This window comes from Halichoeres trimaculatus, unplaced genomic scaffold (assembly GCF_033239565.1).
Source record: "Halichoeres trimaculatus isolate MK-OKI-2021-1 unplaced genomic scaffold, fHalTri1.1 fHalTri1_scaffold_20, whole genome shotgun sequence".
Classification (NCBI taxonomy): domain Eukaryota; kingdom Metazoa; phylum Chordata; class Actinopteri; order Labriformes; family Labridae; genus Halichoeres; species Halichoeres trimaculatus.
The window spans coordinates 22,380,507-22,408,499 of record NW_027437198.1 but is presented as its reverse complement, the minus strand read 5'-3'; the positions used below and the strand labels follow the sequence as shown (position 1 = coordinate 22,408,499).

The following is a 27,993-nucleotide window of genomic DNA, read 5'->3' as shown; positions in this document are numbered from 1 at the left end:
GAGGATTTATTTACCTGATGCTGCAGCTAAACCTTTAGCTAGATTCAGTGGGACGTTGCTGTACGCTATCTGAAATGATTGATGTTTGTCAGTCAGATGCTGATTATGTGCTCAGATTGGCCATCAAGGCCCCGCCTCGTTTAGTCCGAACACGGTTTCTGTGTTTCTCATGTTCCCGGTGGCTTTAATGTACAATAAGCCCGCTCTTAGTTTTAATGACTGACTCAACTGAAGTGGTCTTCACAAGCGCACTTCAAACTGGAAAAGGTCAGAGCAATGATTCAGAGCCTCATCTCGCTTTGATCACGGCAGAATATGGAAAAGCGTAAAGACGGCTCCTCCTCAGCGGACACTAAAGTACGTCCTGTGTGTGTGTGTGTGTGTGTGGTACAGATATCAGTATCTACTTGTGAAACATAAACGGCACATGGTGATATTGTCTTCCGTGAGTGTTGTGAGGCATTGAGAAACAAACAGAATCATTCAATCACGACATTTCAACTCCCCTTCTGTCACTTTTCACCCCGCGATCATTAGAAAAATAGAAATGTTTTCCACTTTCAGAGATTTCTCATCAAGTAATCGACTTCTGTGATCAAACAGGCAACACCTGGGTCTAAAAGGAGTTTGTTTGAAATCATCTTTGGCTAAATCACACTGAATCAAAATGTGAGATGCCCTTTAGTTTGAGTGTAAGCTGGGTCGAGAATTACACGTTACAATATACATTTCTGATTCTCATCCATAAGACATCTCTCCAAGCTGCTGTTAAGTCGATATAAGGTGTCGAACTCACAGACGAGCGAAGCCAAACAGAGCTGACATGACATGACATGACGAAGCAATGGCAAACACAAAGTGATCAGCATGATAGCAAAACTCAAATAAACAGCAAGTTTTTTTATTATTTGTCAACTTTCAGTGAACTAGAATGAAAAAAAAATCATTTAATGTTGGTTTATGTATCTACAAAAAAAAAAAAAAAACTATTTCACATCCATGACCGTGCTGTCAAATCATTGGTTTCCATAGGGAGGAGGGAAAATTAACATATCACTGTGAATCCATTTCATTAAAGGATTCACCTGTACATATTTCCACCTGTGTGTGTGTGTGAGAGATATGTGCCATTACCACTTGACCATGCAATGTGATCCCAACCCCGCCCCCTCCCGATCACACAAACACACACACACACCTCTGAAACAGGATGTACAAAAGCTTGTGTTTAGCATTAAACAGTGCAGGGCCTTAACCTAAACAGCTAAGGCTCCTTCATCCCTCCCTCTACCCTCCTCCTCCTCCTCCCCTGCACCCGGGTCTGAAATTACATCACAGATGGGTGAAACTCATCTCGACAAGATGACAAAAAAACAGAACAGAGGGCATAAAAAAAAGAGAGGAGAAAAAAAAACATAATACAGCAATTCCCCTGAATCACTGGCTCTTTCTGTTACGCACTCACACGGAAATTGCACACAAACAGCCAAACAGTTAAAAAAATCATTTTCGAGAGAGAAAGCATGATTGAACCCTGGACATTTTTCTGCTTTGTTGCCATTTGGTGACGAGGGAGAAACGAGTTTGGGAGGTAGAGGAAAAAAAGGGCGTTGGGCCAACAGGAGGAGGGAGAGGAAGGGAGGGCTGTCAGGGTGTAGGAGGGGGAGCAGGCGGGTGTTATTTCTTGGCCTTGGCGGCCTTGGCTGAATTTCGTGGCGGGGTGACCGGTCTCCCAGATCCCACTCCTCCCCCTCCACCATAAGGATACAATTTCTTATCAGCTGGCTTCAGAATCTGTGAGAAAGAGAAGTTTGAGTTTAGTTTGACATGGACGCCAACGTTAAAGTGACTGACAGGGAAATTAATCAGACATTCACCTGATGCACTGACACAACACGCACTTTGGTAAAACACTGGCTGCATTTACATGCAGTCAGTAACCCTTTCATATTTGGAATACTAGCATAACCTGGTTGTGAACGGTCATGTAAACACCAGTTACCCTTTTGAAAAAAACAGAATGTGCTCACATTCCTGTGTTTAAAATCCTGAAAAACCAACCCAAGGTTACTCCTTTTCTAAACTGGATATTTGGTCATGTATACGCTGGGGATGGGACAGTTCACAAAATCCATGGTTCGGCTCCTATCACGCTTTCGTGGTCACAGTTTTCGGTTTGGTTTGATGTACATATGTACAGTGTATAGTGTCTTGATCTCAAACTATGCCCCCTCTGGGGAATAGTCTGGAATTTTCTTTTTTTTTCCCCTCACCTCTTCCAATGTTGTTATTTCTTGTCTAGTCAAAGGAGCGCTAAGCAGCTGGCTCCTAGGTTTATCCCTTTCCGGTCTCCCCTTGTCTAAGTTTGTTTTCTTATATGTCTTGGAAGGAATGTAACTGCAATTCTGTTGTACTTGTTGCAATGAAAAATAAAGTATATCTATTTCTAGCTATCTATTTTACTATGTACCCTAACAATCCACAATTAACAGATTATTTAAAATCAAAAGTCATGTATAGTCATAAAAAAACAGAAAGAATGAGGCTGTTTCCCATTTGAATCATCATTAAAGCCGAGTGAAATATTGCTAGTTTCAACACGCCAACTCCTCAGTAAGGATGTAAGCAACACACACGCTTTCCCTACAACTGTTCCGCTGTATCCTTCGCCTTGCACAGCGCATGCGTATGATAGGAGCTATATATTCGCTTAAAACTGGGCTGTAAAACAAAGAAAAAGAAAAGCACGAACTGAACTGAGCACACGCAGGTTTTTTCGTAAACCGTTCATCCCTAGAATACGCCTATCAGGTGGGCGAAAAAAAATTGAAAATAGGCATATTGGGATTTTTTGTTTGACAATATCAAAATCAGGATTCTTTTTCAAGGAATATTTTTTTTTAACTTCAAATTCTTCATTTCAGTCTTTGCTTATAAACTAGATTGGAAAAAAGTTACCACTTTTCTCCAGCAGAGGGCGAAGTGTTTCTCTCTGACTCATGCGATGGGCATTTTAGTCCATAGACATTATCATCATCATTTAACTTTTTCACATGGTCTGGTTTTAAAAAACACAAACTAAAAATTGTTAACATCAAAGAATCGCAGTTTGAATCGAATCGACACCCTAAAAATAGTAATCGAATCAAATTGTGAGAATAGTATATCATCCCAGCCCTGACGCCTAACATGATATCCCCGTTGAAAGGAACATTAATTTGTGTTCTGCACATGTTGATGCCTTTGTTGTTGCTGCTGTTGCTATGGATACAGAAAGACAGAGCAGAAATAGCGCGCAGTGCATCATGATATTCTCCATGCGTCACTGTTTTGATCAGGATACCATGTAAACAGGAACAACCCTGTTTGCTCACGTATATAAACGTGTTATCCTGAATGTTTTAGAAACCAGAATTTTGACTGCATGTAAACGTTGCCTACGCAGCATCTCTGCTTCACAAACCTGGAAGGAGCACATGAGCGTCTCATCCACACTCATCATGGCACCGGCGTTGTCGAACTCTCCGCAGTAGTTTGGAGCCGAGAAAAGAGTGACGAGTTGCCTCTTGGCGAAAAACTCATAACCATCTTCGACCACCTGAGGACAGGAAGACATTTGTCAACATGAGTAATACTTCAGAGGAATGTGACTGTTCAGTGTAAGACTCCAGTTTAGTTTAGTCCATAAGCCAAAGATTAGAATAACACATGTTCAGAGTCTGATGAGGGGTTATTAATCTACCTGATGCGCCCTGCATATAAGATCCATGTCGTGTTTGTGCAAAAATTTGGCCACCACATCAGCGCCGAATGTGAAAGAGACGCCACGGTCGTTTTCCCCCCAGCCCAGCACGTCTTTGTCCGGGTCAGCCCACAGCAGGTCGCACAACAAACCCTGGTCAGGCACGTCTGTGGGTCGCATTACTCTGCGGATCTGCTCCATGGACTGAAGATCAGGGGAGAGGCCTGGAGGGAGACCAAACACACCTCTTAGTCCTGACCCTGTTGCAGAATTCACATCAATCACAACAGTTTACTCAACCCTTACCTCCGTGACAGCAGAAGATTTTCTCGTCTACGATGGCCGCCACGGGTAAACAGTTGAAACAGTCTGTGAATGTCTTCCACAGCTTAATGTTGTACCGCCGCTTACCTACAAACAAGAAGAGAGCGCGGAGGTTAGCGCAACAGTCAGGAGAACACACTGACATTTACAAATGCACTCTGCACTCACACTCGTCGTAAAAGCCATAGATTCGATTAATGGAGGCGCATTCGTGGTTTCCACGCAGCAGGAAAAAGTTCTCTGGGTATTTGATCTTGTAGGCTAAAAGCAGGCAGATGGTCTCCAGCGACTGCTTCCCTCTGTCCACGTAGTCGCCCAGGAACAGGTAGTTGCTTTCTGGGGGGAAGCCTCCGTATTCAAACAGCCTCAGCAGATCATAGTACTGACCATGGACATCACCTGCAGGGGGCGGCAGAGGAGCACATTTTAAACATCACACTCCTGCTCCTCCTGGGTGTAACTGCTCGTGCATGCCAGGGTTCACTTCACAACCTGTGCAAGCAGCAATTACAGAGGAGCACGGCGTCTGCTAGTGAACAGGAAAACTGAAGCTACTTGAGACGGCCTGCAGTGAAACATCTTAGAGTTCATATTTCACACTTGGTATTAACTCATCTGCTGCACCGAAACTCACCACAGATTTTAAGGGGAGCCTCTAGCTCCAGCAGGATTGGCTGGCTCAGGAAGATTTCACGGGACTTTAAGCACAGGCCACGGATCTCCCCCTCAGTCAGCTGGACGTTCTTCCCCGGCCGAGAACCCTTGACTGGTTAAAAAAAAAAAAGGAAAAAAGTGTTGACATTAAACACTGATAAGATGATGGATACTTAATCACACAACAAAGACACACCTTTACTTCAAAAGATTGTTAGAAACACTGAATAAGCACAAGGAGCAGCAGCAAAACATGAAGCTCTGATTATAAGACAAGCTTCCAGACTGGGATGTTAACACCTCCCACCAACCAAATGCTGGCAGTTTGTGTTAGCGTTCCAGTCTAACAGCCATTTCATCAGGTAACAACAGGATTCAGAAGTAAGAGTGGTGTCTAAATTTTGGACAGATACATGTGCAAGGTTTATCACACCACACACAAAACCAATAACTTAATAAAACCAAGATCAGCCTGCACTGCAAGAAACTGAAATCTTATCAAGTGATTTTGTCTTACTTTCAGTAGAAAATGCAGTTTGAGACTTAAAATGAGCCACATTCCCCTGACTAGTCCAAAAAATGTCTCATTCTGAGTTATTTTAAGAAAAACACAAAAAAAAATCTGCAAATGGAACAAGATAAAAGTTACTTGTATTAAGACGTTATTATAGTTTCAGGGGATCGAGCAAATTTTTTCTTGTTCCACTGGCAGATTTTTTTACTTGTCACAAGCAATTCAGACCTCGTTTGGGCGGTATCGGTATCACATTTGGTCTGATACTGATTTTTATCTTTTTATAACTGACAGCATATACCTTCAATGTTACCATCTTATTTTATTGAAAATAACTGAACAATACCCGTGAAACAAAAAATCTTCATGTTTTAACTTAAACTAATAAGGTGTCCTGAGTTTTAGGTCTCAGAGCAAAGAGCAACAATGGGTGGCTGTCAGACCTTCCTGGAGGAATATAAGATCAGTTTCATATGTAAGGATGGGCTGATCACCGATCACCCAAAATTAAGGAAATCGAATAGGTGTATGTCTACTATATGGATGACCAAATGCGGCAAATTATGTGCAAAGCTCACAAAAATCTTCTACCACCCAGGATTCGGTGTCATTCTGTCAAAAGGAAAAGTAGATAAAAGCCAAAAATTTCAGTATCTTCAAGAAACTTATCAAAACCAACCCATTAGACATAAAAGGGAACCCCAGACAATCTGAACCCTGTTTGGTATTGGGTTGTTTTAAGTTGTTGTTGTTCTAATGAAATTTAAGTTTTACGTTTGTTGCTTTTTATTTTGCTCCAAGAATGAGCCAATAGTAGGTTACTTCTCCAGTATGTGTTTTGTTAAGTGTTTCATCAATGTTTTGAGAGAAAGGGCAGATGCAATAAGATTTTTCGCCTTTCTGTTCCTTTTCATTCATTTCAGATTTTTCACTTTATATTAATTTTGCATGTATATATCTTTTATGTAACATGAATGAAATAAAGATCAACTAAACCATGCTATACTAGACTATATGGAGAATAAGAAGACTTAATATATGACAAAAAAATATTGATAAGGTTTCTTTTTTTGCATGTATATATCTTATGAAATAAGAATTTAACTACACCATACTAAACTATACTGTACTGTACTATACTATACTATACTAAACTATAATATTCTATACTATACTATATTGCACATAAGACAGTTTTTACCTAAAATAAGACAAAAACACTTGATAAGATTTCTTTTTTGCATGTATATATTTTCTTTCTTTGCAGGTATATATCTTTTATATAACAATATGAGTGATATAAAGATCAACTTTACTATATTATACTATACTATATCAAGTATTAGAAGACAATTTTTGCCTAAAACAAAACAAAAACACTTTATAGTTTTCTGTTTTGCATGTATAAATTTTCTTTTTGGCATGTATACATCTTATGAAATAAAGATCAACTATACCATACTGTACTATACTATACGATACTGTACATAATAAGACACAGTTTTTACTTAAAATAATACAAAAACACCTGATAAGATTTTTTAAGCATGTATATATTTTCTTTTTTTGCATGTATATATCTTATGAAATAAAGATAAACTATACTATGCTATACTTTACTGCACATAATAAGACAGTTTTTACTTAAGATAAGACAAAAGCACTTGATAAGATTTATTTTTTGCATGCATATATTTTCTTTTTCACATGTATATATATTATAAAATGATATGGCTGAAATAAAGATCAGCTATACTATACCATACTATACCATATTATATTATATTATACTATACTTGGAGTAAAAGAAGACAATTTTTACTTAAAATAAGACAAAAGCACTTGATAAGATATTATTTATTTGCAGTATGTGTGCACTGAGATGCAGAATCTAAGACCCACCTGACCAGCGGAAACTGGCCTGGTGTCACCCTAACGTGCAGGTCTTTCTGCTTAGGCGGCTGTTCGAGCCTATGCTATGAGAAAGCCCTGAAACCCACTTCCCCTTCCAGCTGAGGCTGCAGCGAACACACAGTGCAGACACGTCATTCAGGCTCTCTGACTTTGCACTGTTATGAAATACAGAGTGCAAAGTGATGGAGTTTAATTACCACATTAAAAATGAGGTCAGGTAAGCGGCTGTAACTTTAAGTTAAATAAAACATTAACTGCATTAAAGGGAGAAAACAAAGAGCACACTCTGCTCCTGTTATCTCCTTTCACTAATGCTATCTGAAAAATTCAGCAGGTTTGTCGAGTCTCCCTCTATCACACTTTTTCACACTAACCCCACACGCTGAATGAAGCCAACAGGATAACTGACAGATTATTTGTATCATCCTGACACCTCACATCAATCTGTGTCATTATGGGTTAAACGCTGGAAGAGGAAGAGATCTGATCGTCTCGGAGACACAGAAAGTAATTTCTCTCTTACACAGACTACAGCTAATAAGTCAGATCATAATATTTGCCCACTGACGTGCCAAAGAGAGGGCGTGTACATAACGCCATGTAACTATATATCACTGAGTGTGTGTATTCTGATGTGTTACGCAAGAGTGCTCTAATGGAGTTTGGAATCCGGGCTGTTAGTATCACTGACAGAATCAAACACACCCCCATTCCTACATGTGCTGCCTGATGTTAAAGCAGATCCCAACGCTAAGCGTACAAGGCTCCTGACGAGGCGTCTCGTCCAGAGCCAACCAGTTCCCTCTCAGCCTACAGAACAGGTAATGTATGAATAATGGTGACAGAAACGCCTCAAACCGTCCCCGTGACGATTATTTTAGAGCTGGGTGTGAACTGAGAATTGACTAAACCAGGAACACAGATGAATGAGCTCACCCTTAAATGCCAAACAATCAGAGTGACGCAGATGGAGGATGAATAATAACAGTACAAGTGTGGCTTTAAAGATTTGCTTCACATCGTTGGAGCTGTAATTGTCGCTCCTCTTATGGACAAAACGGGGAAGCTAATTCAGAGGCAAGGCAGCATAATTGTGTCTCAAACGATAGCTGGCTTTTAAAACTCTGATCTGAATTAGTCATGATGCTAGAACAAGATATTCCAGAGGGACACGGGCAGAAAACTACAGCCACTCTCACAGTGGGTAGCTAACTATCAAGTTATTTGTTAGAGCCATAAATAAATTTCAATTACAGCAACCAGGAGGGAAAGAGCTGTTGGGAGAGAAGTTTTCCAGCAACTGATGAAACTGTTTATAAGTGAACACAAAGCTGTTGCTTCATTAAACATCATGAGGATCATTTGTGGCGTCTTAAATCACTCTTTAATAGTTATTAGACAGTTACAGCAACACAATAACTGACTCATATGATTCAGAATCTCACAGAGCTGGATTTAAAGAGAAAAACTCATCTCAGACAGGGGTGAGTTTTGGCAAGAACCTCACAATAAGATTACAATACTGTGATATTCTACTCTAATTCAAATTCAAAATAAGCTTTAGTAATGTTATAAAGATGTTTCCAAGCCAATGTTCAAATAAAAGGATTAAGAAAACAATTAACAACCATAGTTAAGTTAATTAAGAAAATAATGGAGATGTTGTTATGTAATTCACACTATATTACTCAAAATTAAAATAACAAATTAAGTCAAAACTGTCTGATTGAAAACACCTTTTGTATTTAATTGTTTAAGAAACACTTGTTTACACAAAAAGTGCATCGTTTGTCTCACTACTGTGACATTAATGTTAGAAAGAAATTATTGGATGATGTTTTTCATAAAAATCTGATATTGCACTAAAAAAATCCAATGATTATGATTTTTTTCAGTTTACTACACTGTAAAAAATTGAGTTTAAAATGATTTTGAACCAATTAACCCAAAAAGTCTTCAGCACCAAACCTAAATCAACAAGTTTAGAAATATTTTAAATAAACTTTATACTATTATACAGTCTATGGGCAACATACAGTGGAGTAGGTCTTTGGCCCCATCCACCTCAGTGGAGTTGCAAAAGACATACTTAACTTCCAACTCGGCTAAAATATGAATTTTTAATTTTACAAAAAAAAATTGAGGTAAGGGTTATCATTATTGTATCGGATGTCAAAGTATCACGATAAGCTGCTGTATCACTACTGTTTCGCACCTCTAATCTCAGACTGTTTGGTGCATGGAGAATTTGATCGCATAGATTTAGAAACAGGCGTATATGTCAAGTTTTCTCCAAGTGACACATTGTGACATCAGGCAATCACAATCCTCTGTGATTCTGAGGAGGACTCAAATCAGAGTTCATGAATCAAGCGGCCTGTTAGGGATGCACCGATCTGATCCTGATATCAGTGCTGATCCAGCCCCTCAAAGCTGGAGTCCTACTAAGGCTACACTATGATTTAGTCTACAAGGTGTACAATTCTACAATCAAGCAGTTGTTTCTTTTTTTTGATTTTATTTTTTGTATTTAAAATCTGCTTTTTGATTAAAAACTATTTGTTTTCTTTGAATATGTTTCCTCTGTAAAGCACATTGACTTGCCTTACTGAAATGTACTATATAAATCAATTTGTCTTGCCTTGTAAATTCTGAAGCATCTTTTAACCAAACTGCTCTTAAACATTTTAACACTTATAGTTCAAATAAATATTAACTTCAGTAATTCCATATGTACTCATTTTTGTCTTTATTCAAAACATTACCTGTCTTATCCCACAGTAAAGCATGCACATTATTATGTAACACTGGTATCAGATCAGGATCAGTATCAGTCAATACCCAAAGCCCAGGTATCGGTACTGGGACCAGAAAAGTTGGATCAGTGCATCCCTATGGCTTATTAAATGGAAATTTAAAGACTACTCTTTAAAAATCAAACTCAGCTTCTTTTATATCTGACTTTGCAGCTTTTGTTTTAAATACACGACAGGATGATTAGTCTTTGGGGTTTCGAAAAGTAAACTTCATAACTTCACTTTGGGCTCTGGTAAACTGAGAGGGGTGGATTTGACATAGAAAGGACTCAAATCAGCTGCAGCTGCTTTATTTGTTAAACAAATCTGGTTATTATAGCACCAGCAAAGTTTAAGTCAACCTGTAAATTAAAAAACGCTAAAATTAAAACGCTAACTCTCCACAGCAACTACAAACACGGCCCCACTGGCCTGAACCAGGAAAAGTGGATATAAATACTGCATTGCTGCTTGTCTCTTTAAACCTGGATTACAGAAGGCTAAGCCCTGATAGAGCTTACTCCAAAGTTAGCCACATAGTCAGTGGGCTACACTGGGCTTATCATCCAGGGGGCACAGACAAAAGCTTTTCCAGTACGCTGATCAGGGTCAGGAAACAAAGAGCTGGACCAGCAATGCACAAAAAGCCGAGCTGGGAGTGCCGGAACCAACAGTTGGTTTGGTGCGACACTCCTCGCCCAGAGCCGGGCGCCCTGGCTGAGCCGGTGTGATGTCATGCTCTGTAGACATGCTAACAGCAACATACACCCTCTGAGTTCACTGAGCTCTGGATCTACAACAGTAATCCTATTGAAAGTGCTCATTATCCAAACACGTTTAATTGGTTTGGTCTTGAAACACAGTCAGCCAGCAGGAGGGTAACTTGTTGTCCACAGGAGAGTGAGCTGTTTATAATTTATCAATCATTTGATTCAGCGCTGGCAGCAGGGCAGGTATTTAAGGAGTCTTAAACAAGGGGAATCTGCACAGTTATCTCTTCACCAGTGAGTGGTTACTTAAAGCAATAAAACCACAACTGCAGACGGGGAGAAAAAAGGTCAAGCTAGTTACATAAGAGGATATAAATATTGCCAAAGTCAGGTTTGTTTGTCTTCTCCTGTGTTTGCCAGACAACCTTATCATGGCCCAAGTATAACAATCCATGCACTAAACAGAGCGGCAGCCAACAGGGTCCACAGGGAAAGTCAAACTCCCAAGAGGCACTGTGGCTGCACATGCATATTTATGCATAATCCTGATCACCTCTAAAGGCTCAGCTCAGTCTGATGATACAGGAACTACACAAGGAGGTAAATAAATAGAGGACTAAGGTCACAGCTACATTGATAACAGGGTATATACTAAAATCCTAAGGTTGATTTCAATACCTTATTAAGACTTTTTCAAAAACCTTTAAAAAAGTTTTAAGACTTTATCGCAACTTTCAGTCGTTGTTGGCATCCACTTCTTAACAGTTGTAGTTTACATTTTTACAGAAATGATGTAAGCTAAGGAGGAATAAAGCTTGAAAGAACAAATGAAACTAAAAGCAGGTTTATCGACACTCCCACAACAAAAAACAGCAGTTATTCAAGGCTAACTTGCTGAAGAAAATGAGAAATTATTTAATCATTTAAAAAAATTTAGGACGTGCCAGAGATTGTGTGATTTGCTTTAATGTTGTATTTAATTTCTCTTTATGAAACTAGAAATGACATTATTTATAGCTGGTGTTTATTCCGCTCACAATCCTTATTGTTGTATTTTATTGTAACTAGAGTCTTTATGTATTTTTTTTATTCTATTCTTTTTTATTTTTGTATTTTTCTACTGACTCCATCGATTTCTGCTGTTAACACAACAATTTTCCAGTTTGGGATCAATAAAGTAACTCTATTCTTTTCCATTCTATTCTATTTTAGAACTTTATTGGCTGAATGTTTTACGTCCCAATCCGGGAACAGTTGCAAGGAGAAAAATAAATATTCATGGATATTTTTTTGGGTCAAAGCTTGAATACCTATGAAACTTAATATCTCATAAAACCACAATTAAGACTTTTTAATACTTTTTAAGGCCCTTAATTTTCCCAAAATTGATTTATCAACTTTTAATACTTTTTAAGACCCCGCGGACACCCTGAATAAGCATGGGAAAATGCTTCTGTTGCTGCAAAAAGGTGAAAAGTTAAACATCACAACTTGTACGGACCACAAAACCTCCATCACCAACATACATCATGTTGTTCCGGTAAAACAATCAGAACAAAGAGTTCTCTGTGACAGCAGCTGAAGAGGGGGAAATATAATGTTTATGTGAGAGGCATGCTGTATTTCTGCACCCAGTGCACTTGCCCTGCAAGAATGATAGAAATCACAACCGTATTTTTTGTGTTCTTCGGATGAACTGTACAGCGGAGTGTGAAGAGATCTATGTTTCGGTTTGATGTCCTCGAGGCTCCTGTTACACAATCGTCATGTGAATGTGGAGATAAAAACAGGCCTGTTTTCCCTCATACAAACACTCAGCTAAAATCATAACAAAGCTGTCTCCACACATTGTACACAGAGTGCAGTCAGATGTGTAAAACACGCTACTTAGGGTTGGCGTTTGTAGAGCTGGGACTCAATACTGTTCACTATCAGATGAATAAACAGACAATATTTCAAGTATTATTTCTGCAACACCATTCTCATCAACCTTAAGATCTTGTTTATCAAATATATGAACATGGCTTTTAAAAGTGTTCCAATAAAGCCACAATGTTTCTCCACGGGAGGCACAGAAGATTTATAGCACCACTTTATGGGGAAAAGGAATGATGTAAGCATTTCATGTGTTGCTACAGAAGTGGCTGTGGAATAGCAAACAGGGCCAATCAGCAGTTTCACATAGTACTACAGAGAGCATGTGCCAATCAAAGCATCTTTGTTTGTACACCTCATTAACAAGGCACCCCATGGGAAGGCCGTGGCTGCAAATTGTAATCAGATCTGTGACAGCTAAACAGTAAGCACAACACGGGAGAGTCCACCCATGTAACTGAGAGGCTCTGGTGGGGAAGAGGGGACGGAAGATGTTGGATAGAAACTATGATTGCAGAATTGTCTTTGGCAGCTACAAGAAACAATGCAAATAGAAAGAGAAAGCAACTAAAATCAGTTTTATTCCATAATCTTTTCTCTGATTAATATTTAAAATCTCAGCCAGGTACAACTTGTTGAAAGAATCAGATCTAACACAGAGATCATTTAACGCTTTCAAAGTAAATACTTGTGAAGGAGTAATTAGCGTCCACAGCGAGTTCTTCCTCCTGCAACTTCCCCTTGAATAGCAAACAACCTTGTAACAATGCATTTCCGCTAACGAAACAAAATCATAGCTAAAGCTTAAATTGACATCTCATCATCGGGGAGATAGAGCCTTTCATCCAAAACCAAGCATCGAGAATGGGAGCGTAGCAATCTTAAGTAGGCTGACGTTACTACAGCAAGACTGCTTTTAACTTCAGCTTACTTACCTGGAGCACAAAAACACATTTCAATACCTTCAGGATTCTTGTTCATTTAAATCGAGCACAATATTGCACCAAGTTTGTTCTTCCTCACCTTCCAAAAGACGCTGAATTATCGAGTCGATGTTTAATTTGTCTGGCTCCGCCATTTTCTTTATTTTCTGACGTTCTCGGGCAGTGGAGACCTTTGGTGGTTTTCTGTGCTGCACCTTAGATTAACAGAGGAGAAAGGCAAGGACCTGGTGGTTAGCTACATATCAGGATTTAATTCACATCGTTGTACTAACAAGTTCTTCGTGATTATAACATGGGAGATGTTAGAAACAATGAATGAGCGAATGAGTACGAGATCGAGCTAGTTAGCTTTAGCCAACTAGCTTCGTTTAACACATAAACAGGACGGCTAGTTAGCCAACGTTCGCTGTAAAATACAACTTGGAAGCAGGTAAAACGTGTCAATACCTCGGCTTCTGTTGAACAACAATCCCCAGGGAAGGAATATAGTGTAAATATTTATCCTCTGAGCTCAATCCTGCCCCCTTTCCTTCGATTTGACCGGCTCCTTCCACTCTTCCCCCTGGACTTTTAAAAGAGGCCGTTTCAACCGAAGAGTCTACGGTACAGAGGAGGCTGAATCAAACCAAGCCCTTCACGGGTTTCTCGGCCGCTGATTGGTCCAACCCCGAATTCAGAAACAGAACTCTTGAATCTGATTGGAAGAATACTTGGTCCGTCATACACTCCTACCTCAGTCTTTTACAACCTTCCTGAACTCAGAGAGGAGTAAAAGCTCAACGTGCGTCATCCAGTGTTCACATTTGGAACTGCAGTGTAAACCAAAATGGGTTATAGGATGGATTCAGGTACATTTAGAAAGTTTTAAGTTATATCTATTTCTTTAACCACATGGAATCCTTAGTTTTAACAGTAAACAATGAGATATTGTTGATGATGTCCTAAAGATGTTACAATGCTAACTTGCATCACATACAACTTCCAGTGCTTTTACTTTTACTGCCTCCTACAAGTAGTAGTACTAAGACAACGATTATATTTGTTTGAGTTGCTGTTAGATTTCCTATTTTCTTTCTTTCTTTTTTTTTTTTTTTTTTTTTGCTGTTCTGACATGAAAACATAAATCACCAAGACCTAGAATGATTTCTCAGTTTACAGTGATATGAAAGTGTTTACCTATGGAAAGGAACATTTTTTTAAAGTTAGGGTGCATAACCTGAGTGTTTCCACTTCATTTTTTAATCCAATTTTATCACTTATAACAACATCTATCTGTGCTAACTCTGAAGCTACATCAAAACAACTTTATCTATCGAAGAGTTTGTTGCAAGTGTGATATTCTACTGCTTCTCTAATTTAAAAGAGGGTTAATGAAGTTTATTGGATACAAACTCATGTGCTCATAGTGTTTAAAGAACACAAAGCAAAAATTAGAAGGAGAGAATCACTCAATCTGATCAAAACAAAAATTATGCTATTTGGAAATGCTAAAATACACAGTCAAATAGGGGTACATGTGGAGGGTGTAAACATTGAAAGAGCAAATGAAATTAGATTTCTGGCAGTTGAAACTGGGGACAAAATCTGCTGGAGACCTCTTTTAAACTAAAGCTCTCAATTTTTATGTTAAATTGGTGGAGGACAAAACAGCTCAACTACTTTACAAATCAAGGAATAATTTGCTGCCAAAAAACATTCAGAAAACGTTTCATGATGGAGAGCTTGGTTATAATTTAACAGTTAGTGCAAACTTAAAGGTCAGAAGTGTGTGTACAACATGTAAAAGGTTCTATAACAGTGTTTGTGGAGTTAAACTATGGAACAAAGTGAACGCAACATGAAAACAAATTTTTTATTCTCCAGAGGTAAATTGATGAATAAATATCATGAGGTGTTAGCTTGCTGCTGGATGACACTTTAACAAGGTATGGAAAAAACATTTGTAAAGCTGGTATAGGTAAATGATAGGTAAAATTTGTTGGTAAATCTGAGACAGTGTTATAGTTTCAGTAAGGAAGTAAAGCAAAACATTTTGAAGGGGCAAGGTTAGGTAAATTTATACTTTGTCTTACTCCTTTTGGTGTATGTAAACAGAGAACATTTTGTTTTGTTTTGTTTTCATTTTTCTGATCATCCCTTATTCTTATATTTTATTGTTTAAATTGTTGTTTATATGATCAAAATAAATATTAATTCATTCATTCAATCAAAATGATTCCAACTTCAAACTAAACATTAAATTGGGTTTTGATTTCTATCAGAATATAACAAATATCCATGTAAAATGTCAATAGTTTATGTTGTTTATGTTGCCCTTTATTTTTTTTCTACATGTTAAAGTATTGACTGGTAAACGTCTCCATCAGTAAACCCTCCTTCAAACCTGAATCTAAATTTGTCTTCATATTACACAAACCAAAACTCTGTCAAAGTGTGTCAATCTGTCTGCATGTCTCTGAATGTGTTTCTTTTACGCTATATTTGGTTTCCCAACATCACATTTTATTACCTCAGATTCATTCCTTCCCATGATCCATGATTCATCTCACCACAAATCCTAATCTTGTCTCGGTTACCTTAATCAGTCTCCTAAAGTTGGTCGTCACAGTTTCGACACAGGTAGGTGTGTGTGTGTTTGTGTGAGTGTATGTTGGGGGGTCTGTGACGTGTGGTATGGAAGCGTGGGTGGAAAGTCCCAAATGACTCACCTTTTTTTCAGCAACCTGTGATGGATACATCAAAAATAATCACCTAGTATCCTCACAAAACAATCTGTTTTTGATCATTTGTTATTTTCACCAAATTCTCCAGAAGCTGAGGAACCAAAACTTAATTTTGACCCCTCTGAGCTGCGTTAGTGAAGACTCCTGAGCTCTGTGATGGAAAAACAGAGGGAAACCTACGTAGAAGACAAGTCCAGTCTGGCCCTGAGGTTCTTCCATCCTGTGTACCTTCCTCCAGGAGCTCAGCCCCACCCTACACCCACATTCCTCTACATATACCCCCATCTCATCCTGCAGACTCCAGAGTTGTGCATTGAACAACAGCAACGACAAAGAAGAAGGAAGAACATTAAAGCTTGGTTTTCAATTTTTGGAAGTTCAGAGGATTCAGAGCGAAAGGTAGGCATCACTTTTTAACACAAAATTTTTGGATTTGACAGCCAAAGGGAACTTTGGAAAACATATTTGGGTTTGCAAAAGTTTAAATAACTCAGAAGTGCAGGATTGGTTGTTCCTGACTCTGTTTTATCAGATTTAAAAAGACTTTGCATGCCTCAGAAGCAAACACGAAATAAAAAGTTTATTTGCAATAAAAGTATCAGAATTTTCAGGAAGGTATAAACAAAATGTGAGGAACTGAGATATCTAACGTTAGAGGAGTTGACCCTCTTAGCTTCCAGGTTTTTATCAAACTTTAAGGCCTGGGGCGGGTCAGGCATGTGATAAAGTTAGTCCATTGTTGGTCTGGTATAAATCCAGTCAAAGTTATCCTGCCCAACCTGGAAACTTCCAGGCATAACCTCAGGAAATCAGATTTGTGATTTGAAAGTGTTTGGAAGTGGAGGGAACGTTTGAAGTGTCTGCATAGAGGACGAACAAAGAGAAGGGCGTCCTGCATGAAGGAGAATATCTGATAACTCTGAAATTGTGTTTTGTCAAATACGTCAGGAGGAAATAGAGCTAAATTCTACATTTGGTAATCATCTGTGTGAAGAACCAGACATTAAGACGATGATATGAGTAAAAAAAGCAGATGTTCTGGGTAAAAAGATGTGAGGGAGTGGCTCAGCAGAGGCCCGGGTGGATCCAAGAGGCCCTGGGCCTGTCAGGACTTGCATCAGTTTTAAAACAGCGCCCTGAGCCACATAATCCTGTGAAGGCCTGTCTGAGGGAGGGGGGTGTTTGTCTGAGTGTGTTCAGCTATGTGATGAAAAAGAAAAACCCTGAACAACAAAACACCACAGCAACAACACACAGCAGCTCTGATCACTCCTCAGATGAAGATGAAGATGATACAGCGTGTTGAAAAGTCTAAACCTTCCTAACTGTCTCCAACTCTTTCTCTCTTTTTTTTTTTTACAGAATGGGATCAACTGGAGTTCAGATCGTGTGTGTGGCCCTCGGGGTCCTCGGCCTGATCGGGGTCATCGTGACTTGTGCGGTCCCACGCTGGAAGGTGTCCTCATTCACAGGAGCCAACATTGTGACTGCACAGGTAAGAAATGATGCTTTGTGTAAAACATAAAGTCGACTTTTTAATCAAATATTAAACTTTTTTGTCTTGTTTTTGTTGTGTAAGTAGAATTTGGTCTAAGTAAGTAAAAAAAAAAATGTCATTCAAAGCCTCATAAAAACTCTTTTCTAGATAATATTCATCTAGAAATGTTGGCTGCAGCCTTTAGAGACAGATAACAAGCTGAGATTGTTTACCTGAAAAGAACAGCTCAGTTTCTGATGAAGTGACTGATGTTTTTCTTTCTTTCTGTGTGCGTGTGTGTGTAGAGTGCCCAGGAAGGCCTGTGGACAGAGTGTGTGGTGCAGAGTACGGGCCAGCAGCAGTGCAAAAACTACGACTCCCTGCTGGTGCTGTCCTCTGACCTCCAGGCCGCCCGTGCCATGACCATCATCAGCTGCATGCTCGCCATCATCAGCCTCCTCATCCTCTTCTGCGGGGCCGACTTCACCACCTGCGTGGAGAACGAAGACGCCAAGCCCAAGATGAGCCTGGTGGCCGGGATTGGCCTGCTACTGGCCGGTTTAATGGTCATCATCCCCGTCAGCTGGTCCGCCCACATCATAGTGCGGGACTTCAACAACCCACTGGTGCCTGCTTCCAGGAAGAGGGAGATGGGAGCGTGCATCTACGTGGGGTGGGGGGCTGGTATTCTGCTGCTTCTGGGTGGAGGTCTGCTCTGCTGCTTCAGCCGGCGGGGCAGCAGCTCCGGAGGAACCGCCAAGTACTACAGCAACAACCCCTCCGCCCCCAACAAGAACTACGTGTAGTGTCTTCACAGAGGGGACTGGTGTGTGATTAGGCAAAGACTGGCGAGCAAACAAAGTCGATTACACCAGATAGTGATTTAAAAAAAATGGAGAAGTCTTTGTAAATACTGATAATAAATGTTTTCAATGTTTTCCTGCATATCCAAAGTTAGGCTGGTGATCATGTAAGCTGTTTTTCTATTGGTGCTGGTTTTACGTAAGCTTTTTGAAACAAACAGAACAAACTGTACATTAAAGATAAAACATTTTGTTATTTTAAAGTCTGAAAGGTTTGATTATTTGTCTTTAAAAATGGACTTTAAAGTGTTTTCATAAGATCCACACAAGAATCAAATTAAAGTCAAGATTTGAAGTAAAACGATGGACATAAGTTAAACAAAACCTCAAAAAAACATTTCAATTTTAACATCCAGTGATTTCACACACTGATTTTTCGGCCTCAGGGAGCGTCTGTGTGCACATCGTTCACAAACGTCTGCACGTGTATAAAATCCTCACGTTGTTTTCTGTTTTTCATTTTGTAAGTTGATGAGTTTTACTGATTAAACATTTTTTCAAGTCAAGTGTTTCCTGTTTCTTTCATGTGTTTGAGAAAAGGAAGTCAAGCTCTTTTTCGGACATACAGAAGACTTTATTTCAAACAAAAAGCATATATTAAAAAGTTTTTCCAACCTGGCCTGATGATGCTCAAATAACATTACGTTTTTTTAAACTGCCGTCTGACATCTCTCCCTTTGTTACAACAGCCATCTGCTCTCCTCTGTCATTACTCTGGGGTTTCTGCTCTGGACTCATTCTCCTCCTTTAATGCTTGCTCTCCAGCTCACACACACGCTTGGTCAGCTCCTCTACCGCTGCTTTCAGGTCTTTCACCTCCTGTTTCAAGGACTGCACGTCCTGCACACACAAAAACACACACATACACAAAGACTGATGACTTCACAGTGACAACAATACTCCAAAGATTTACAGCAAGGAGAAATTAACAACATGAAGTGCAAATATAGGTGGTCAGAGCTCTGCAGAACAAAAGGGAAGTGTCACTTGACCCCATAAATCCCATACAGCTCTATCTTCATTGTCTGTTTCTTGTGATTTTTCTGTCTCTTTTTCATCATCTTTGTATTTTAAGTGGGTCATTACTTTGTGTGGCTCATTTGTTTGCCGTGGACACCAAACTGGTTTTGCCTTCAGTGATATTTTTACTACTTTTGCTCCTGTGTTTGTCTGGAGATCCTACATGTAATCATGGCTGCATTGTTTACATGTGAAATCAGCTGTTAGCAGCCTGTAGCATGTCAATGCTAACTGGTGCAAGGCCAGATGTTTCCCCACAAGGTGAGGGGAAGGAGGTGAGGACGACGTGCTGGTTCTCAGGTGTGAGCTAAGAAGTGATGACATGGACCTGTCCTTCCATCCATCGTTATTGGGAACGTAAGATCTATCTCCAATAAGATGGACAAGCTAGCCATGCTAACCCAACGGAGGGAATACCTGAAGGCAGAGTAGCGTCACGCTATTCACAGACATGGCTAACAGAGCTAACAGCTCAAGAAGAAGCTCAGTCCTGGACCCTGTGGAGGCGGAGGCTGGCTGACCGGACAATGATGCTGTCATCATCTATTTTCGTTTGGACCTTTTTGCACTTTCTATACACTTTCTTACTTTTGTTTTCTTGATTGCTGCTGTGACTCCTCCTGAATTTCCCTCGGGGATAAATAAAGTATTTTCTTTTCAATCCTAAGATGGTATATATAATTAGTCTTAACTGTTTTAACATCTTACCTCGCCATTTCCGTGTTGATTCCCTGCAGATGCAGTCGTGGTCTTCAGGAGACTCTTGTGGACTTTGAACTCTTTGGTTTTGGTCGTTGCTACAAACCCGTCCTTTAGAGAGATCAGAATGGGCTGACCGTTTTTCCCCTGGAACCACTCATCCGCCTCCACCGACGGCTCAGGTCCAATGGTGTCTGGGTACAGATCCTCCTGGAACAGATCAGACTGCACAAAGACTTTGGTTATAGAATTGTAATATCTTAGGAAAATAAACAGAAGTGAAACTTTCTGAAATAAACTGTAGACTTTTTTTTCTCAGAAACGCAAGAAAAAGTCAAAAGTTGAAGTTTCAGTGGCTCTTATTTTGTTCTCTGAAAATAACTGATGACAGTAGTTATGAAAGCTCCTCCTTGAGAGCACGCCATCATGCACTTATTTTGGTAATCTCAAATAAAAAAGAACAATCCTACATAAAAGCTTCAGATTTCTTGCATCACTTTAATATAAGAGGTGGTGAGGGTCTGTTTTGTACCTTGCGTGGCACTGTCATGATGATGGGCTCACATTTCCTGTCGTGGAGTTTGTAAAACCTGAAGAAGAAGAAGGAAGAACAAGCCCATCAGCTTCAAACTAAACACAGTTTGTCCTTAAGTTAAAAACATGACCAACAAGAACAAGCAGATGGTCAGATGGTGACTACTTCAAGGTGCTGTGATGACCTACTACCCTGATGAAATCAAGCACAGATGATAACAGCTCTTCACATCCACAGAGCCATTGACTTCACCACTGACTTTTTGTTTTCCTGAGAAATAAAGTCTCTACCTGGCAATTTCACATTTGTTGACCTCCAGACCTCTCTTGGGCATGTACCCCATCCCCTTCTGGCTCTCCTTGCTGCTGTACATGGACAGATAGTGGACGTACGGAGACTCATCCGTCACCTCGAAGTAACGGATGCTGCTGTCTCCCTGCGACAAAGAAGAAAAGGTCAGCTGTGTGTTTCAGTGCAGAGGACGCTGAAACAAAGGGATTTATCTATTTCAACATTTAATCCCAACCTTGCCACAGAGGTAGACGATTCCAGTGTCGGGGTCGAAGAACGGCAGGAGGACCCCGCTGCTGGTGTCGAGTTCCTGCAGGGTCAGCGGGGCGTCGAAGTTTTCCTGATGGAACAGATTCAGAAACAGAATTAGAGCTTTGATTAGGTTTGGTGTAATATCCTGAATACAGCCACAGATGCTGCAGCAGGCTGAAGGTAAGCCAAGGATTCATTTATCTCTGAGAGGAGATGATGCAGAACAACAACGCCCTTAATGCTGTAAGCTAACGGTTGGGAAACAGCAGCAAATACAATGATAGAGTGTCACACATTCCTGAAATCTAAGACACTTTCTGCTCTTAAATTCTGTTATAAGATGTTTTAAACTGCAGCTGTGCCTGCTCCAGGGCAAGAAATTACATTTTAACTCTTTTCAAAACACAAGAAAATAACAAGCACCAAGACTTTATTGTGAAAGATTTAAATAGATAGACTTATATATGAAGGATTTCACTCACTGGGTCCCACAGCGCCACCTGCCTCTCACTCATGCGGCTGAAGCCAGTACTGAGGATCTTCCCGTCTGACACAAACACTGCTTTAACAGGCCGGGAGCCCTCGTGAGGTTTCTCCTTCTCCTGTGGGGGAAGCAGAGAAGGAGGTGTTACACACACAGAGTCAAAACAACTGCTTTTAGCTCAGAAAGATACAGACAGAACAATAACATGACATACATAAAGAAGCTTTTGAAGCTATATTTCTATCAAATTGAAAATTCGGATTTCACTCACCTTGAGGACGGTTCCTTTGCGGGGGTCCAGCACCCGCAAAGTCTTGTCCTTGCATGAAGTGAGGATCTGGGAGCCGTCCCTGTTCCAGCAGGCGCTGTAAATCGTGTCGGTGTGCACCGTGTCGATCCTCACCACCTCCTCTCCACGAGCCACGTTCCACAGGATCACCACGTTATCACAGCCTGAGGGGACGAGAGGAAACCATTACGGTGGATGAAAACAGGAGAAAAATAAAAATAAGATGAAACTCTTGTGGAAATTTCTTCCTTTGAGACATAGTTTGAATTTAAAAAAGTGATATTGGGTCATTATTAGGGTATTTAACCTTCATTTAACCAGAAAAAAACCATTGAGATGTGGATCTCTTTTACAAAGGTGACCTGGCCAAGAGGTCTGCAGCACATGCCATAATAAATAAATACAGTACAGTCATTAAAAGAATAAAACAATACTTAAAAAATAAATTTAAACTTGAAAACCAATCAGAGAGCGCAGATATTATGATAGTCACACAACACTTCAGTCCGACTTTAATGTTATACTTCCTTTCAGCAGACTGTCTGCTACAATTTGCTGTTAGTTGCAGGTTTGTACAATAATCTGTTTCCTGACAGTGTTGAAAATTATGATGACCCAGTACATATTTCATATTCCAGATCTTAGTATCCAGAGTATTGCCAGGATCTGGATCGTACTTTTACATCTGTCCATTTATCGTAGAGTTATATACACATATGGTGAAAACGGACCAATCTCACAATGATAAAGAGCCCTTTAAAAAAAGTCCTGGATCCAGACGGTGATCAGGATCACCTCCAAAATTTAACCACTTCTTTCTGATTCCATTCTGAACATTTTTTGAAAATTTCATTAAGATTCGTTGGTCACTTTTTGAGTTATGCTGTTCACAGACAAATAGACAAACAAACAAACTCTCCCCAAAAGATAACCTCCTTAAAAATAAATACAAATAATTACAGATAAAGTGCTGGAAGTTAGTCAAGACAACAAGTTGTTGTCACAGTTTGGACTCTTGTGTTTGATATTTATTCTATGGTACGCTTTAAATTTGTTGGGGGCTGATTTGGGGGTCTCTGTGGATGTGTTTGTGTTGAGGTCTCGGCTCTAATTAGAGACAATCAGCAGCTGCTCTTAAGCTCCAGCTCTGCTCCCCACAAGCTGTCAGTGTGTTCCTGCTTCTCAGCGGGATCCAGGAGCTCTCAGTCACACCTTTCTAGATTTATCCTCCTGTGTCTCAAACTGTTGTTAAATTTGTGTTACTGTCTCCATGGTGCCTTCATCGTAACCCTCAGTGCCTCCTTTGACTCTCAGGAAGTCACCAATGTATGATAGGTTTCTCGAGTGTCTGTTTCCTGATCTATCCTCTGTCCTATCATCTGATTTGAGGAATAAAAAAGTTGAAAAAAAGCTTTTGGAGATGAGAATAAGGCGCTACATTTCTGCACAGGAAGTGTCTCTACCTGCACTCATCAGCACATTGTGGGCAGTGGGATGCCAGCTCAGGATGCCCACACGTTTGGAGTGTCCATCCAGCTTCACAACGGGTTCTGTTAGCGGCGAGGTCAGCCCGCCATCAGGGATCTCCCAAATCTACACACAGAGGGAAAAATAATTCACACATAACTCCCTGAAATGAGAGCACAGAGTGTTTTTTCACATCTTGTTGAGTTTCGAGTTTTGAGTATCCCCACCATGACGCTGCAGTCCTCTGAGCCGCTGGCGATGATGTTGTCGTTATGAGGACAGAACTCGATGTCCAGGACGGGTCCTGTGTGGCCGCAAACGGTCGGGTAGGACATGTCAATACGTCCCGTCTTCAGGGGAGAAAAGAAAAGATGATTACAAGGAGCGCTGTGAAAAAAAAACTCATCCTTTTCTCTACAGGAGGAGTGAGTTTGGGCGGGAGGAGGAAACAAATTTAACACCAATGACTCCAATTACTACTGTTGTCTAGAAATAGCACGCTGTATCAATCCCACCTGGCTTCACTGACTTCTCTCTTTTTTTTGTATTTCCTTAAAGCGCCACGACACAAATATGACATCATGAGTGTTTCCACGTCTCAACAGTTCTGTAATTTCATGCCCACTCCCCCCTTAAAACTCCTTTACCTTTGAGAGTTACCTAACCCTTCAGAGCTACGAGCATGAACAATGAGGCTTCTGCAAGGTTCACTGAGTCATTTCACACCTTTATGTACAGAAAGCAAAGTTAAGCCTGTGTCACAGCATGTGAATGCATGCATGATGGAGGATTTAACCTTTATGTTTATCATCATATTAGATTACACATCAGTTATTTTATGGAACTGTGACAGACGGATTCATCAGCAGATCAAATGTAGACGAAAAACTTCCTCTTATGAGTGAAAGCAGCTTCAATGTGAGACATTTTGAGCTGCAAGTGTCTCTTAAAGCACAAAGAAAGACACAACGATTAAAGAAAGAAATAAAGAATTTTTAAGCCATCTAGCCTAGTCTAGTAAGAGCGTGCAGAAAAACTGTGTTGAAGCCACATCCTGCCTCTGCTGAGCAGACAACTAACTCCTAATATGGTGAAAACTTCTCTGCAGCAGAGCGAGTGACGTGTAGAAAGACTCAAAGTCTGCATCAAACTTCCTCGTTTAGCTGCGTGCGCTCAATTCAAATGTTAGAACCAAACTTTGGCCTTCAAGGAAACAAAACAAAGACTCATTTGCATGTGAAGTAATCGAGACATCCATAAAAGGTGTTCTGATCTGAGACAGTCGGAGTGAAGTTTGCTGTTGGCGTCATCACGGACAGGAGAGTCCTGTGCATCACCTTGTTCAGGGGCAACACGATGAAGGCTCCTCCACCGCTGGCGTCCACAATCATGGCCACAAACTTTGGGTTGACGGAGCAGAAGAGGCTGTCCCAGGTCATCTGGGAGATCCTGATGTCATCGTAGCATTGGTCAGCTTTTACAGCCTGGCCGAAGACGTGGCGAAACTTACTGGTCCTCACAACTTTCCTGGACATGGTGAACTGGAGGAAAAACAAGCAGTGGTGTAAAAAGTGCAGAAAATTCACACTGATTAAACTGGTTTATTAGTTTAATGCACATTAAATGCAATAAAAAGCTGGTTAAGATGAGTTTACTAACTTCCTTTATATCTTTATTTTAATTTATGTGGAAATAAACTGAGGGACAACGCTGATGACACAGCTCTAAGACACGGCAGAGGAAAGCAGAAAAAGAGGAAGCAAAATCTTTCACAACTGCTTCCTCTCGTCTCTCTGCGGCTGGCTGGTACTCTACCCCCTCTCTGCACTTCTTTCTCTTCCATTTAGCTTCTTCTTACCTGAACAATGAACGCTACACTTAACAATACAAGAGGACAGCACTGAGTGGAAGCGATAAAGTGATGCTGTTCATCACCAGTTGTGCTGCACGTGCTCTAAACTATAAAAGGAGATGAGTTACCCAAAGCAGCAGTTACACCACATCCTCCAAAAAGCGAAAACACCATCCTCCCTCATCTGTCATGTTTCAAACACTCAGTTCACACTCAGAAAAGTATCAAACTAAGCAAGTGTTCGTAGAGCAAACACTTCTACCATTTTCCAAACCGTGCAGAAGTTGAGTTAAACCCAGCTGCACGACAAACACACCCTGCACTCATCAGAAACAGTTCCTGCAACCAGAAATGACAAATTTATCTTACATTACCTCCATTTTTCAGTTAGACTTCCTGAAATCTGCAGCCGCGCCTAAGCTCAAAGTCAGAATACACAGTTTTGCTGCATGTGCATCACAAGACCTCCCTCTGCTCTGTGCCTAATTTAATAAGCCTTTACAGAGTGAGCGGTAATTTTATCAGGAGCCTAAATGCATGTCAATAATTTCTGTCTACCCCCGTCTCCCTGCCTGTTGTGATTGGAAACATCACACAAAGTAGGAAACTATTCACTAAGTCGAAACAGGAGAAACTCCACATGGATCAAAGATGTAGGATTAAAACAACTCGCTATGCAAATGTGACTCTTCTCTACTCATGAGGTAAACAGTGTCTTCAGAGATGGATGTGTAAAGGAATAGTCAGTCAAACTGCACCCATGTGTTGCAGGCCTACCTGAGAGTGTGTGTGGGGGGGTGGTTCAGATGAAGGAGTCTTTCAGCAGCGCACCCTGCCACTAGAATGAGAGCTCACAGGAAATGGTAGGTTAAAGTACATCACAACACAACATTTAAGGAGGAAGTGGCTGTTTCAAACGATGGTGGAAGTGGGAGGTGACACGCCGGGGTTAAAAAGAGAGTTTAATGACACATTTAGAAAGGTTACAGTAACAGAAGGTGATATGCACTTACATGAGGAGAATGAGACAGTTTGAGCCGTCGTTGCATGTGCATCATCTGATGGTGGGAATCACTTGTTCATCGAAGACGTTTGATGCAAAAGAGGTGAACAGCTGCATCTTGATCAGAAAGCTGGAAGACTTCAAACTGAAGAGTCCAATCCTTTCCTCTTTCCTCAGTTTGTGTTAGGATCTTTTACACCAAAGTCATCATCTTTTGAAAACAGATTCCTGAATATTCTGTGACTTCATTACAAAATTACTCTTGAAGTGGGTGAAGTAACAAAACCCTTTTAGCTCAGTCTGATGAGAGAAGAACAAGATGAATCTGCAGAGTCACAGACCACTTCAGCTCATGTGCATATTACACAATATAATACGTCCTTTGCATATTCTTCCCCCTACACTTCAGCTCTGCTTAATTGCCTCGTTAAGCTCTTAATCCTGAGCTTTAACATTTGAAGTGAACATCGCAGTGAGAAACAGAAGCTGTAATCTACTTCTTGGAGACATAAGGTTGAGTCATTTCTCTGTTCGAACATTACGAGCACATTTAATCTTTAATACACAAACTTCTTCACTCTTTTCTGCCTCTTAGTTCTGAAACTACAGATTTAACCTCATCTGTTGCATCATTAACATTTGACTGATAAAACTATGGATAGACCGATTATCGGGGCTGATATTTTGCATTTTGGTGCATATTGGCATCAGCCTTATTTTTAATCTGACAGCCGTAGATGGTCATTTTAAATCAGTCATGTAAAACCAAACAGAAAATTAATTCATCTGCATTACATGCCTTTAAAAGGCAGCACAATCTCAATTCTGTCCAGTTTTATTGCAGTTACATAGAAATTTTTGAAAACTTTATCTACTGTAGAAAACTTTTGCTATTTATTTTTTTAAGTTTTCATTTGACTTCATAAAACATGCTGCTAAGCCTGGGAGCTGTTTAATAAACATATGTTTGAAGGCATTTGATTGCAGTTAAGTGTTGGAGTTTGTATTGTAAACTTTTTTACGGCACTATTTTCGCTTTGACTGCAAATAAATATCGGCTTCAAATATCGGTTATTGGCCTTGCCTACTAATAACCAGTATCGGTATTGGCCCAAGAATATCCATATTGGTCTATCTCTGAATATAACCTAACTTATGTGAGGAACTTATAGTTATTTGTACGCACATGCTTTTACTCTCATTTTCACTGCAAACACTACACTAGACATTTTTTGAATCTAAACCACATTCATTAACTTCAACCCCACTTTAATCCTAATCCATACTTGGGTCACAGTTTTAAACCAGTGGTTCCCAACCTTTTCCAACACAGGGCCCACTTTTAGGCCTCAAAAGTTTGCGGCCCATCTCCGACCCCATAGATATGTATACATAATGCTTCTCAGAGCTTTTTTTTTTTTTTTTTAATTTGAACATAAAGGACTGAACTGAATACTGCAATGCAGTCCCGCTGCAAAGTAGTCCGGCAGATAACAACAAAAGTCCCTGTCTCTTATTGCTCTTGAGCTCTTGAGCCTTATTTGCTTGTCACATGTCTGATACTTG

General features: G+C 40.1%; 3 protein-coding genes across 4 annotated transcripts; 1 reads left to right on the top strand and 2 right to left on the bottom strand.

Annotated features, from left to right (window-relative positions):
• Positions 1-1,310: 1,310 nt before the first annotated feature.
• Positions 1,311-14,083, bottom strand: ppp1caa (protein phosphatase 1, catalytic subunit, alpha isozyme a). The gene is made up of 8 exons (XM_074696283.1): positions 13,920-14,083; positions 13,552-13,666; positions 4,701-4,832; positions 4,235-4,465; positions 4,049-4,153; positions 3,743-3,966; positions 3,464-3,598; positions 1,311-1,794 (listed from the first exon to the last, which is right to left on the bottom strand). The coding sequence occupies exons 2-8, from the start codon at positions 13,604-13,606 to the stop codon at positions 1,678-1,680; spliced, it is 999 nt and encodes a 332-aa protein (XP_074552384.1). The 5' UTR covers positions 13,607-13,666; positions 13,920-14,083; the 3' UTR covers positions 1,311-1,677.
• A 3,121-nt stretch (positions 14,084-17,204) lies between these two features.
• Positions 17,205-18,986, top strand: cldni (claudin i). The gene is made up of 2 exons (XM_074696634.1): positions 17,205-17,690; positions 17,978-18,986. Exons 1-2 carry the CDS (start codon positions 17,559-17,561, stop codon positions 18,476-18,478), a joined length of 633 nt encoding a protein of 210 aa, XP_074552735.1. The 5' UTR covers positions 17,205-17,558; the 3' UTR covers positions 18,479-18,986.
• Positions 18,987-19,092: 106 nt separating this feature from the next.
• coro1a (coronin, actin binding protein, 1A) lies at positions 19,093-26,273 on the bottom strand. Of its 2 annotated transcripts, none has more exons than XM_074696633.1 (11): positions 26,202-26,273; positions 24,910-25,113; positions 23,800-23,922; positions 23,569-23,698; positions 22,088-22,269; positions 21,815-21,934; positions 21,316-21,420; positions 21,080-21,225; positions 20,787-20,844; positions 20,264-20,479; positions 19,093-19,375 (listed from the first exon to the last, which is right to left on the bottom strand). In XM_074696633.1, the coding sequence occupies exons 2-11, from the start codon at positions 25,105-25,107 to the stop codon at positions 19,283-19,285; spliced, it is 1,371 nt and encodes a 456-aa protein (XP_074552734.1). In that variant the 5' UTR covers positions 25,108-25,113; positions 26,202-26,273; the 3' UTR covers positions 19,093-19,282. The 2 variants fall into 2 exon arrangements, with proteins under 2 accessions (XP_074552734.1, XP_074552733.1); XM_074696632.1 differs by lacking the exon at positions 26,202-26,273 and adding an exon at positions 25,799-25,819.
• Between the last annotated feature and the right edge of the window lie 1,720 nt (positions 26,274-27,993).